This window comes from Callorhinus ursinus, unplaced genomic scaffold, assembly GCF_003265705.2.
Source record: "Callorhinus ursinus isolate GAN/ISIS: 27379988/994484 unplaced genomic scaffold, GSC_fseal_2.0 scaffold1, whole genome shotgun sequence".
In the NCBI taxonomy this organism is placed as follows: Eukaryota; Metazoa; Chordata; class Mammalia; order Carnivora; family Otariidae; genus Callorhinus; species Callorhinus ursinus.
In genome coordinates this window covers 68,998,543-69,012,464 of record NW_027397063.1, presented here as the reverse complement: position 1 = coordinate 69,012,464, position 13,922 = coordinate 68,998,543, and the positions used below count along the sequence as shown (strand labels likewise).

The 13,922-nt window shown below is 40.2% G+C and overlaps 1 protein-coding gene across 17 annotated transcripts in view; it reads left to right on the top strand.

Annotated features, from left to right (window-relative positions):
* The window catches only part of LPP (LIM domain containing preferred translocation partner in lipoma), a 667,328-nt gene that overhangs the window by 635,012 nt on the left and 18,394 nt on the right, over positions 1-13,922 (top strand). For all 17 annotated transcript variants that reach the window (XM_073895713.1, XM_073895738.1, XM_073895726.1 and 14 more), the window contains one exon: positions 8,409-8,587. In XM_073895713.1, the coding sequence (XP_073751814.1) occupies positions 8,409-8,587 (179 nt within the window). The remainder of the gene's footprint in view (positions 1-8,408; positions 8,588-13,922) is intronic.

Below are 13,922 nucleotides of genomic sequence, written 5' to 3'. Positions count from 1 at the left end.
CGAGATTTGTTTGTGACTTTATTTTTATTTTCACTTAACTTTTTGCTTTTAATCATAATTGTATTGCCATCACTTCAGCAAAGTTTATAAACTGTGCCTTTTGGTAGCTTTCTTGTTTTTTCTGCTACTCTCACATCTCCCTTTGACCGTACCTTCGTTGGAGTAACTGCTTAAGACATTTTCTGTAGATTCTAAAAAAAAAAAAAAAAAAATCCTCAAAACAGTGCCTAGAATTCTTGAAAAAGAAAAGAAATCTAGACTCTTTGTTCAGCTTCAGCTGTAAGGCGCTTCACAGCCGGTCAGCAGTTGCTGACCCTGTGTCAGGAACTATATAGGTCCTGGGCAAGGATGGTTATAGTGTGGAGGCAGTAGCCCAGTGCTCAGATCCTTCTTTAGGACTGAGGCTTTCCTTCCCCCCACCAACCGTTTGTAGTGGAGTTCCTTCTCTGGTAATTACTCTCAGTTAAAGGGAACCTTTTCACCCAAGATCACTCCTCTTCCTTGAGAGCCTCCTGTATGCATTAACTAGTAGATGCAGGGGATGTAAAGGCCCTACTCGCTAGCGTCAAGGAAAGACAAATGTGCAGAACCATCCCAGCTCCAGAGTTCTCCAGGGAACTATCAGATGCCTTTGCTGTGACTGCATCATGGTCCAGCTTCTCCCTCTGCCCAGGGGCTTCCTATACTCTCCCACAGGTGCTGATCTCGAAGACACTCTTCCATAACTTCCCATGTACAAATCTCGGTTTCAGAATCTATTTCCTAGGAAGCTCTACCTAGGACTATGGCTCCATGCAGCCAGAGTGGGGTTTGGTAGCTGAGGTTGATGCAAATCATGAAATCAAGTACGTTATATCAGTGTCATCAGAAAAGCATCATATAATCCTATGGAGTAGAGGAAGTGACTTATTTTGCTAGGGGTACAGCAGAGGGAGAATTAGAAGTGTTTTGCAGAAGAGGTGACATTTGAGCTTAACTTTAAAGAATGAATAGGTATTCTTTAGGCAAAGAAGGATATGAGCTATTCTGGGCTTGTGAAAGAACATAGCTTATTAAAGAGTTGGCAGAGAGCTCAGAGTGGCAACTGGAAGGTGGGGTCCATAGGAAAGAGCAGCTGAGATGGATCCAAAGCCAGGTCATGAAACACTCTACTGATCTGGGTGATTCTTATGCTGGAGTACATTCTTCCTTCCTAACCCCCCGCCATGATACCCCTACTCCACACACAAGATGCGTTTGAGTAGGCATACTTAGAGATGCCCTTCTTTCACTTATTTGCTTGGAGACTTATTTATTTTTCTATTTCCTTAAAAACTATTTTATTTATTAGCCATTTCATCTTAAGTGACTTTAGAAAAGCCTTGTGTTTATGCAAAGAGGGCATCTTTTGGTCTGGTTTTAAAATAACCTTCTATAAGAAGACACAAAGATCTTCCTCTGCCATGCTTGAAATTCTACCACTAGTAATTTCTGGAATTTCAAGTGGTTAAGACATAGTAAAGATTATACAATCCAGGTTTCTAACACATGAACCCTCCTTTCAAACCTCAGAGGAGAAATTACCCAGTTGTTTCTAGTATACCTCTAGTAATGGAAACATTGCCCTTTCCCTTTCCCCACTGTTGTTAATTCTGATCTATCACAGAGCAATAAAATTGTTGAGTTAGAATTAATCATTGTTTTACAGTTGAGAAAACTGTGGTCTAGAAAGAAGAAAAAATGTACCCAAGTACCCATGCAGTGGATGTTAACAAAGCCAGAGGAACAGTCCATATTCTTCATATAGAAACTTTCCCTCCCTATGGTAACACGATTAATTCATCAGATCCATATCTTAATTAGGGAGTTACAAGAACCTGGGGTGTTAGTCTCTCCTCTGTCCCTAATGAACTCCATGACTCAGCGTCCAACTGTATTAGTGCTCTGGGTCTGTTTTTCACCTGTGAAATCAGAGGCCTAGACTAGAGGAACTCCTTATTCCCTCCGCTCTAACATTGTAAAAGTCCTTTACTAGTTATTTATTTAATTATTTATTTATTTATTTATTTGAGTGCATCCTTTTTTTTTTTTTAATTCAATTTAGGTGCGCCTGGGTGGTTTAGTCAGTTAAGTATCCCAGCTCTTGGTTTTGGCTCAGGTCATGATCTTATGGGTCGTGGGATCAAGCTCCGCATCCCACGTCCAGCTGCACACCCAGCAGGGAGTCTGCTTGAGATTCTCTCCCTCTGCCTCTACCCTTACTTGCTCTCTTTCCTCTCTCTCTCTCTCTCTCTCTCTCTTTCTTCTGTAAAAAATAAATAAATCTTTAAATTCAATTTAGTTAATATACAGCATATTATTTGTTTCAGGGGTAGAATTTAGTGATTCACCAGTTGTATATAACACCCAGTGCTCATTACATCACATGCCCTCCTTAATGCCTATCTCCCAGTTACCCCAACCCCTTAACCCCCCTCCCCTCCAGCAACTCTCAGTTTGTTTCCTAGAGTTAAAAGTCTCTATGGTTTGTCTCCCTCTCTGATTTCATCTCACTTTATTTTTCCTTCCCTTCCCCTATGTTCATCTGTTTTGTTTCTTAAATTCCACATATGAGTGAGATCATGTGGTATTTGTCTTTCTCTGACTTCTTTTGCTCAGCATAATACACTGTAGTTCCATCCACATCATTGCAAATGGCAAGATTCATTCTTTTTGAGGGCTGAGTAATATTCCATTGTATATATGTATATATGTATGTACACATATACATATATGTGTATGTATATACGTGTGTGTGTGTGTGTGTGTGTGTGTGTGTGTGTGTGTGTGTATACCACATCTTCTTTATCCATTCATCTGTCGATGGACATTTGGGTTCTTTCCGTATTTTGGCTATTGTGGACATTGCTACATTGGGGTGCATGTGCCCATTCAAATCACTATGTTTGTAACCTTTGGATTATTATTATTATTAAGTATAGCTGATCTACAATGTTATGTTAGTTTCATGTGCACAACATAATGATTCAAACTTCCAATTATAAAATGAGTAAGTCATGGAGATGAAAAGTACAACCCAGGGAACAGAGTCAAAAATACTGTAATAGCTTTGTATGGTGACAGATGGTAACTACACTTAACATGGTAAGCTTCATAAGAGTCTTTACCCTTCCTCAAAGAGAAGGTATGTCTATGGCTCCTAGTGGACCAGCTAGAGACTGAAAGGAGAAAAGTTCAGTAAAGGGAGCTGGCTAGAGATGTTTCATATGTCCTCCTCTACCATTTGCTAGCCCAAGCTTCTAGTCAGCCATATTCTTAGAACCTTCATTTTCTGATTTGTGGGCATATTATAGTAATCTCACTTTAGGCATATTTTGCACTGTTTTTCCTTTGTAGCAAAAATGTTCAGATTACCTGTCGTTTGAACAGTGATTCCACAGACCATAAAGTCTTTCCTTAGAAACTGACCCAACCTTATATGGTGCTACTGGTTTTGAGTAAATGGGCTAAATCTTGCAGCCAAGCCTCAGTGCAAACAAAAACATTCTCTTGTCAAGCATTTTCTGGTTTGTTCAACTCCATTACAGAGCTGCCTTTAAAAAAAAGTTAAAACCCACAAAGAGCAAAACACAAGCCCTAGGAAGACAGTTTGCAGCCACATCAGCTCAGATCACCAGGATAGAAAAAAAGCAGGGCCCTCATTGTCCAGAGCATCATTTTCTCCAGACTTTCATCTTATGTTCTTCTGCTATTTTAATTTCACCACTTCAAAATGGGGGGAAATAGGTTAATAGTTTCCATGAGTTTAGACTGTGACCAGAGGCATACTAAGCAATTTCAGAACCTCCAGCAACCACAGCTTTGAGGAGAGGATGGTGATGAATTTACCAATTCATTTGGGGATGGATTTCAGAGTCAGGAGAATCAGACCAGTCCAATAACGCCTAAGTAGGATATAAACAATTTTCCTTCATTCATTCATTTTGTATACGTTCATCCTCGGTTTAGTTTTATTCCAGGTAGTATACTGGGTATAGTATGAGACCGCAAAATACCTTCTTAAGACATGGTCTCTGAGGCCTGCATTACCCTGATACCAAAACCAGATTAAGACACCACCAAAAAAAAAAAAAAAAAAAAAGGAACTACAGACCAATATCACTGATGAACACAGATGCAAAAGTCTTCCACAAAACATTAGCAAACCGAATCCAACAATATATGAAAAAAAATCATTCACTATGATCAAGTGGGATTTAGTCCTGGTTTTCAAGCATGGTTCAGTATTCACAAATCAATCAATGTGATACATCACATCAACAAGAGAAAGGTTAAAAACTATATGGTCATTTTAATAGATGCAGAAAAAGCATTTGGTAAAGTACAACATTCATGATAAAAACCTGACAAAATAGACTTGGAGGGAATATACCTCAACGTAATAAAGGCCATAGATGAAAAACCCATAGCTAACATCATACTCAATGGTAAAAAAACTGAGTTTTCTCCTAAGATCAGGAACAAGACTACAATGTCTACTCTCGCCACTTTTATTCAACATAGTACTAGAAGTTCTAGCCACAGCACTCAGACAAGAGAAAGAAAAAGCCTCCAAATTGGTAAGGAAGAAGTAAAACTTTGATTACTTGCAGATGACATGGTACTACATATGGAAAGCCCTGAAGACTCCACCAAAAAAACTGCTGGAATTGAAAAAATAAATTCCGTAAGGTCACAGAATACAAAATCAATATGCAGAAATCCATTGTATTTCTATATAATAATAATGAAGCAACAGAAAGAGAAATTAAGAAAGCAATCCCATTTACAATTACACCAAAAATAATGAAATTATTTTTCATATTTACTAGGTATTGTAACAAACTTAACCAAGGAGATAAAAAACCTGTACTCTGAAAACTATACATCATTGATGAAAGAAACTTAAGATAACACAAATGGAAAGATATTCCATGCTCATGGATTGAAAAAACAAATATTGTTAAAATGTCCATAGTACGCAAAGTGATCTACAGATTTAATGCAATCCCTATCAAAATACCAACAGCATTTTCCACAGAACTAGAATAAAAAATCCTAAAATTTGTGTGGAACCACAAAAGACCCCAAACAGCCACAACAATCTTGAAAAAGAAAAAACAAAATTGAAGGTATCACAGTTCCAGATTTCAAGTTATACTACAAAGCTGTAGTAATCAAAACAGTATGGTACTGGCACAAAAATAGACACACAGATCAGTGAAACAGGATAGAAAGCCCAGAAACAAAGCCATAATTACATGGTCAATTAATCTTTGATAAAAAGGCAAGAATGTGCAATGGGAAAAAGTCTCTTCAAATAAATGGTAATGGGAAAACTGCTACATGCAAACGAATGAAACTAGACCACTTTCTTACACCATACACAAAATGGATTAATGACCTAAATGTGAGATCTGAAACCGTAAAAATCCTAGAAGAGAGCACAGGCAGTAATTTCTCTGATATTGGCCATAGCAACATTTTTTCTAGATGTGTCTCCTGAGGCAAGGAAATAAAAGCAAAAATAAACTACTGGGACTATATCAAAATAAAAAGCTTCTGCACAGTGAAGGAAACAACAAAACTAAAAGACAACCAACTAAACATGAGACGATATTTGCAAGTGACATATCCAATAAAGGGTTAGTATCCAAAATATATAATGTATACAACTCAGCACACACACACACACACACACACACACACACACACACACACAATCCAATTAATAAATGGGCAGAAGGCAAGAACAGACATTTCTTCAAAGACATCCAGATGACTGACAGAAAAGATGCTCAATATCACTTACCGTCAGGACAATGCAAATCTAAACTATTATCAGAATGGCTAAAAATCAAAAACACAAGAAACAACAAGCGTTGGCAAAGATTTGGAGAATAAGGGATGCTTGTGTATTATTGGTTGGAATGCAAACTGGTGCAGCCACTATGGAAAATAGTAGGGAGGTTCCTCAAAAAGTTAAAAATAGAACTATCCTGAGATCCAGTACCGCACTACTGAGTTTCTATTCAAAAAATACAAAAACACCAGTTTGAAAGGATACATGATTCCATCTGTTTATTGCAGCATTATTTACAGCGGCCAAATTATGGAAGCACCCCAAATGTCCATCAATAGATGAATGGATGAAGACGATGTGGTGTGTATATACACAATGGAATATTACTCAGCCACTAAAAAGAATGAAATCTTGCCATTTGTAACAACATGGATGAAGCTAGAATGTATAATGCTAAGCAAAAGAAGACAGTCAAAGAATAACAAATACCATATGATGTCACTCATATGTGGAATTTAAGAATCAAAGCAAATGAGCCAAGGGGAAAAAGAGAGTGAGAAACCAAGAAACAGACTCTTAACTACAGAGAACGGACTGATGGCTACCAGAGGGGAGGTGGGTGGGAGGATGGGTGAAATAGGTGAAGGGGATTAAGAGCACACTTATCATGATGAGCACTGGGTGATGTATAGAATCATTGTGATTTTTGAATCATTGTGATATATAGAATCATTGAATCACTATACTGTACACCTGAAACTAATATAACACTATGTTAACTGCACTGGAATTAAAATTTAAAACTTTAAAAAAAAGACATGACCTTTTCGCTAAAGAAATTAGTTTGCACAAATGTGCAAATAACTTTTTTAGGACTTTGTTTATTTGTCAGAGAGAGAGCAAGCACAAGCAGGGGGAGCGGCAGGCAGAGGGAGAAGCAAGGGGCCCGATGCAGGATCCCAGCACCCTGGGATCATGACGTAAGCCAAAGGCAGATGCTTAAGTGACTGAGCCACCCAGGCATCCCACAAATAATTTCAATACAGTGGACACTGTAAGTGCTATAAGCAATGTTAATTAAGTACTTGGGAGGGGTAGAGAAAGAAGGAGTTGACTCCAACTGAAGGCATGCAGCAAGGCTTCACTGGAGAGTTGCCTTCCGACCTGTACCTTGAAAGGTCAAAATTCATACTAGGCATTAGCCAGTGTACAGAAGTATGGAAGTCTCTTATAGGTTTGAATAAGAGTGAACAGTCTGAGGCATTAGGGAAATCTGACCCTAGAAAAGGAGGTTGAATGTCAAGTGAGGAATTAGGTCTTTTCACATTGTAGAGCCATAGAAGTTTTTGCTAGCAGCGAAGTTCCTTGGTCACATCTGTGTTTTGGAAAGGAAACCAGAAGTCACTTTGGGGATAGGGAAGTGTTACAGGAGGAGAGATGCAGACAAGGAAGCCAATCAGACTGCTGCTGTGGTTGAGACATCAGCACACTAGTTATCCACCTATAGGCATTTCTTACGTCATGGCCATTTAAAGGTTCTCATGGTAAGAGGGCAATTCCAGTTCTGCATCTTTCTAATCAGATCCCCATCCCAGGTTTATTCTAGATTGTAAACTCTGCATCAGTCCAGACATTTCATTTGGAATATAGCATGTTACACGTGAAACATAGTTGTTTGGTAAGACAGCATGGGATTCTAGGGAAGGATGGAAAGTTAATAGCTAATTTTATCAGTCTATCTGCGTCCTGACTCAATGTATGGTATCCTTTTGCAGGAGGGTTTTTGTTTTTCATTTTTAAAGTTCAACATATTTTTAAAGCCAGAAAAACTGACTTCCGTAATTCACTTCTCAAAACTAGAACCCCTCTAGATTCAACATTTCTACCAAGAGTTCACAACACTAAACTTGGAGGTGGTATTCGAATCAAGGCTTAAAAGAATCAAAAGCCTCATTGATTGTGCTGAGCTCTGGTTGGGCTCTACACCCGGCACGTTCTGCGTGTCTCCATCATCAGGCAGACCACTCTAAAATCTTAAGGTCCTTGGTGACCCTACCAGGTTTTTGATGACTAATCAAGTTTTAGAATAGTGAAGTGTTCTTCCAGTGGAGAACCTGGGGTGTGTAGTTCAGCGGTCAAAAAACTACAGCTGTGAGCTAAATCCAGCCTGCTTTTGTAAATTAAGTTTTATTGGAATACAGTCATGCCCATCTACTTAGTACTGTTTACAACTGCTTTCACCCTATGACAGCAGAACTGAACTGCTGCAACAGGACCAGAAATGTCTTCTCTATGTGCCTTAACAGAAATGTTTGCCATCAACCCTGCAATAATGGTAGAAAAGGGAGAGAAGTCAGAAGACATGTGTTCTAAATCTTAGATTTGCCACCACCTACCTGGGTAGATTTAGAAAAGACACATGATCTATTTCATGTGTTTCCTTGATACGCACTCTACCTTCTTCCAAGTACTGTGATAGGCACACGAGCCAATGTGTCTGTAAGGTGCTGGTCGTGCTGTAAGGGACTAAATACATGGAGCTCTGCAAGTCCCAAACTAACACTGGCATGTTTCTTTCCCTCCCCAGAATACCCTGGAGCAGTGCAGTGTGTGCTCCAAGCCCATCATGGAGCGGATTCTGCGAGCCACCGGGAAGGCCTATCATCCTCACTGCTTTACCTGTGTGATGTGCCACCGCAGCCTTGATGGGATCCCATTCACCGTGGACGCTGGTGGTCTCATTCACTGCATTGAGGACTTCCACAAGTAGGCAGTCTACACTATTCCCTCGAGCCTGCCAGTCCTCCTGGAGTCTGTTCTCACTGCCTGCTATCTGGGCCACGCATTCTTCTAAGAGCTGTAGAATCTCAGGATTTGGTGGGACCTTAAGAAGCTTGTTTATCCCCTCCTCTAATGCAGGAATGGGTATCAGTTAATCCAGCTGGTCCTTCAGTCTGGCTTCTGCTTGATCAGTCACATCTTTGTGTGGCTCTGATACTGAGAAAGTTGACTCAGCTGCAGAATATGTGTATTGGAAAGAAGAAGAATCCGGGAGTAGCCTTCCCTGACCTAGACATGAACAAGATATGTTACAGTGGACAAATTGCTCAATGGCTCTGAGCTTTTCAGTCTGGTCATTAGAACAGAGCCTGTCTTAAAGCTCCACAGGTGTGACGGCCCAAGGTTCTCTCTAGAGCTGACCTCTACATCTTTGCCCATCTTCAGAGAGGAGGTCACAGGGAGATGGAGATGGACACAGAAAAATCCACTCCCTCTTCCTAATACAAGCCTCTCGCATTCCAGGTCTGCTTCATGTCATTAGCAACATATTCACATCCTCCCATAACCTGTTTCCCTACCCAAGGCTTCTTTTCCTCAGGACACTTTCTAATAACCTTAATGAATGCAGTCTTGTGCAGTCTTTTGAGGAAGATTAGAAAGTAGAGTCTCAAGGTCAAGACCACTTACTCATGGGCCTGGGAAAAAATGTGTCCTCATTCAGTTTTCTCATTCATCGGGCCCTCTTTCCCCTGTTATAGCTACTGTTTTCATGAAAATTGTACAGTTTTGTCTTTTGCTTCTTTTTATTTGGCCCCTTTCTTAGTTGGTGAATTGGTTGATGACATTTGTTGCGTATATTTGGGAACCATACGAAAGCTGTAGCGATGATCTGTAAGTAGTAGGCACAGAGGCTTTCTGGCTTGCTTGCTGGGCAGTCTGGGTCTTTGAGGACAGTCCAAAGTTCTCACAGAGATAAAGCTCATGTGGCTCCCCAGTTTGGGTCTCCATTTTATGACCTCTAGATGTGCAGTTTTCTGGGTTAATTTTCACCACTCTGTTGATTGTCAGCAATCAGGAGGAACTTGCCACAGGCAGTTTGGGGACCTGAGACTCCACTATTTTAAAAGTGAATTTCCTGACCACTTTCCAAGTAGCAAAGAAAGTGAAAACCTCACCAAAAGACGTGAGGCTGAATGAATTAAAAAACAAAAACAAAAAACAGAGGCAGGAATTCTCAACCTGAATTAGACAAGTAAGGGCTCACTTTGAAAGGGCAGTCACAGCATAAATTGTACATGTTATTGATATTTTTAGCTTGTAATTACACATGAAAAAAAAAACCTGCATCTATTTAAGGGAAGTGAAAAGATACCGATGGGGAGTGTGTTTCTGTCACGGTTTCTCTCCTTTCTTCGACGTACCCTAATCCAAGGAGGACTGGTAGATGTAATCCAAGCATACATGTTTCTGTTGCTTGGAAAAGACTGATCTATTACACCCCCCAATTAAAACAGGAAATCAATTCTGACAAATGGAAGTTTATATCTCTGCCATTTATCTTTCATTTCTAAGAGTGAGGAGCATAATTAGAGACTTGGGACCGGTGACATAAGTGTGTGGGTCTCAACACTCCAGACAAGCAGTCTTAGCAGCTAAAAGGGAAGAGCCATCTCCAAGCCCAGCTCCACCTCCCTGCCCCACCACCACCACCAATTCAATGACATGTTAAAGCACAAATTATTTTTTTTTTTAAATAATGTCATTAGCAACATATTCACATCCTCCCATAACCTGTTTCCCTACCCAAGGCTTCTTTTCCTCAGGACACTTTCTAATAACCTTAATGAATGCAGTCTTGTGCAGTCTTTTGAGGAAGATTAGAAAGTAGAGATACATTTTACAGAACTCTGTTTCTGAGCTTTGAAAGTACTGGAACACAAAACAGCTAAAAGCCCCACCCAGGGTAGGCACTGCCAGGCTAACGAGAGGGTACATGGGGGGATACAGCCTCCTTCTGCAGACTATTTTGGGGGGCCTTGTTCTTGGTCTCCCTCAATGAGCTTTTAGGAAACACCTTTCAATTCAATTCCACCACGTCTACAGAGAGCCCTCTGTGTGCTCAGTGCTAAAGGAGAGAGATACAAGGAGAGAAACTGCAGGGGTAGAAAATGCACAGACACAGAGAGAAAAGCCCGTCAGCGAGGAGCTTGCCAGGAGGAGGGGGAGAATCAGCACAGAGTATGTGTGGTATCAGGCAGAAGGGGCCAGACACGATGAGACAGGCAGAGGCCAAGGCTTGAGGTGTCAAGTCAGAGGAGATTACTTGGCCCTGAGATCTGGGGAGGCTTCTGGAAGCAGAATTTGAAGAGTATTTTAAGTGAGAAATGGAGATTCCTGACAGCAGGAACAACTCAGGAAATCAAGAAGGGCATGAAGTGAGGAAGGGCTTCTCTACATTCATGGAAGATTTGCTCGGCTGTAACTAGAGCAGCCTGGGAATGGAAGTTACTGTGAGATACAGAAGGCCCATGACAAGGGATTCATCTCGCCTGCTTAGCATCCTGTCTTCTAAACCAGTGCTTCCCAAATGTTAATGTGCTTACAAGTCACCTAGGGATCTTGTTAAGCTGCAAATTCCTAATTCAGTAGGTCTGAGGTGGGACCTACAATTCTGCATTTCTGACAAGCTCCCCAGTGGTTTTGGACTGCACTTTGAGTAATAAGTTTCCCAAATACTATTCTTAAGGCCTTGTAAATGGGCCATCCCCTGCATAACCACCTTCAGTCAAGGTTGGCCCAAGTCCTCCATCCTATTAGGTACCAACTCTTTTCCCATGTTATTTCAGATGACTGCTCAAACTAGTTCCCTGGCAAACTGACTGTATCCACCCTCATCAAAACACACACACACACACTTTCGCCTTTCACCTAAATAACCATCTTTCAAGCCCCAACTCATTTACCACCTCCTCTGAGAACACTTCCCTGACCTCAACCCCTCCCTCTCCCCTGTTTGAATTTATATCTCTTTCTCTATGTTCTGTAGGGTTTTGTAAATCAGGTATAGCTAGTACTTAACCATAGCCTGATTAGTAATAAAGAATATACATACACACACAGAGTTTTACCCTTACCACCTTCAACCATTTTTGCAACATGACAGGATCTATGTATCTCAGCTAATAGACCAAATGCAGAAATATATAGAACTCCCTCACAATTCTGACTGCTGGAGTCCTAGTTTATTTCTGTTTTCCCAGTGCCAGGACAGTGAGCTCAGAAAAGCCAGCTTATTTAACTGACCCTTTCATTGCATTGAGCCTTTATTTCACTATCTGTGCTTTCTTATTGGAGATATTATGCTCGTCCACTTATTTGTCTAATCAGCACCCATTTGCTGATTGCCAGAAATGTGCCAGGACAAAGATGATGAAGACCGGCCCTCTCTGAGCCTTGGTTCCTGTGGCTGTGAACAGAAATGATAAAAACTATTTCTTCATAATGTTGCTGTCAGTGAAAAATGAGGTCAAGTGCACAGTGCTTAACAAGGCTTGGCACGTAATAAGCACACAATATATGGTAGCCGTTTGAACCATCAAAAGTGTTTTTTTCTCAAATTTATTTTATTATTATTATTATTATTATTATTGTCTGCTTAGTGAGCTGAGCCTTGAAACTGACCACCTGGGATTTAGAACAGTCTTCAAAATGCCGGCCAAGGAACACTGTAGGGACTGTGGAAACCACTTCCTGTCTCTTCACTTTGTTTTTTCCCATATCATGGAAATGAGGCCAATTGGTAGGAAGGAATCATTACTCAGCAAGAATACAATTTACGCCTTTCCAAAGAGGAAGGACCTTGAGATTGAACGGAAAGGTCCAAGTAACATCTTTTTATTAGAGCAATATGGCAAACACTTCATTTCGTTAGATATAGCCTAAAATTCTGCTGTCTGCCCCAGTCACAGTTGTTTCTGGAGGTTCGGAGATTGAGCAAAACCTGCCAGCTGGAAGCTCAGTTTAGTGGTCCCCAAAGATGTGCAAATAATTACTACTAAAATAGGCAAATTCAGTGAAAGATATTTTATCCTAAAGAAGTAAGTAATTGTAGTTGAGGAAAGAAGGGCAAGCTCACAGTTCAATGACGGGCAAGACATACTTCTGACCTCACTGAGTTTATGGTCTCGATGGGCTGGGGGAAAGGAAATTTTGCACTGGATTCCAGAAGCCTGCTTATTTCACTGCTGATGACCCAGATTCAAAAATAATCAGGTAGTCCAAAGCAGTTTTTTTTTTTTTTTTTACCACTGAGTGTAAACTTCTCGCATAAAATGCCAATTATAACAACTCTGATTACTGCTGCAGTTGTACCATGATCCTTTTAATTTTTCTTTCATAGCAATCAATTGATCTGCTGCTTAATTCATATTTATTTAGATTGCAGCCACACAGATGCCTTTTGGGTGCTGCCAAGAAAATTAATATGTACATATCGAGTATAATGTATGTAAAAATGCTTTGACAACCATAAAGTGCTCTGCAAAGTATTAGATTACTATCATTATTTCTTTTTCAGTCTCACTACAAATAGATAAATTTTAATGTCATTAATCTCAAAACCATTACCATGAAAAAAACCAACTCACACAGTCTGTTTGTCCTTTTTTTTTTTTTTTATTTTTCCATCTCTTCAGTTTTTATCCATGGCCGTTTCAAATCATGTCTCATTTCACACCTTCCCAAATGCCACCCCTAATTTCCAGGAGATGCAGATGAATGCACAGCCTGTATTTGCAGCCTCTTAATCTGTTATGAGAAACAAATTTTAGAGCCATCGGTCATATTAAGGAATAGTAAGAGATCAGGAAATATTAAAATTCCTCCCCAACAGTTAACTTCAAAAGCACACGTACGTATATGCCTACCTACACGCATAAGTGTCCACACCTTTTGGACGTGCTAAGACACTCTAGCTTTTGAACTTTTGTTCTTTTCAAACCAGAGTTTAACACAGCTGAAACTTAGGAAGTGCAGACTTGGTCGTAGTGAGTTTGGTGTAAAGTTTGGTGTATTTAAACTCAGTAACCTCTACTGTTTTGACAAGATATGTGGCTGAGGTTTCTTGTGTTAATTCCTAGAGCTCAGTTTCAGAGAAAGAGGCTCTAATAAGTGGGAGTGACACAGTTACCAACCTCAGAATATTTGTGGGGGGCCCAGGGAGCACATACAAAAGTCTAGGAGCAAAAGTCAAGCAAGACAAAGTCAAGCGGAGGAAACAAGTAAGGGCCCCCAGGACCCTGCCCTACCCCAGGGTCTATGT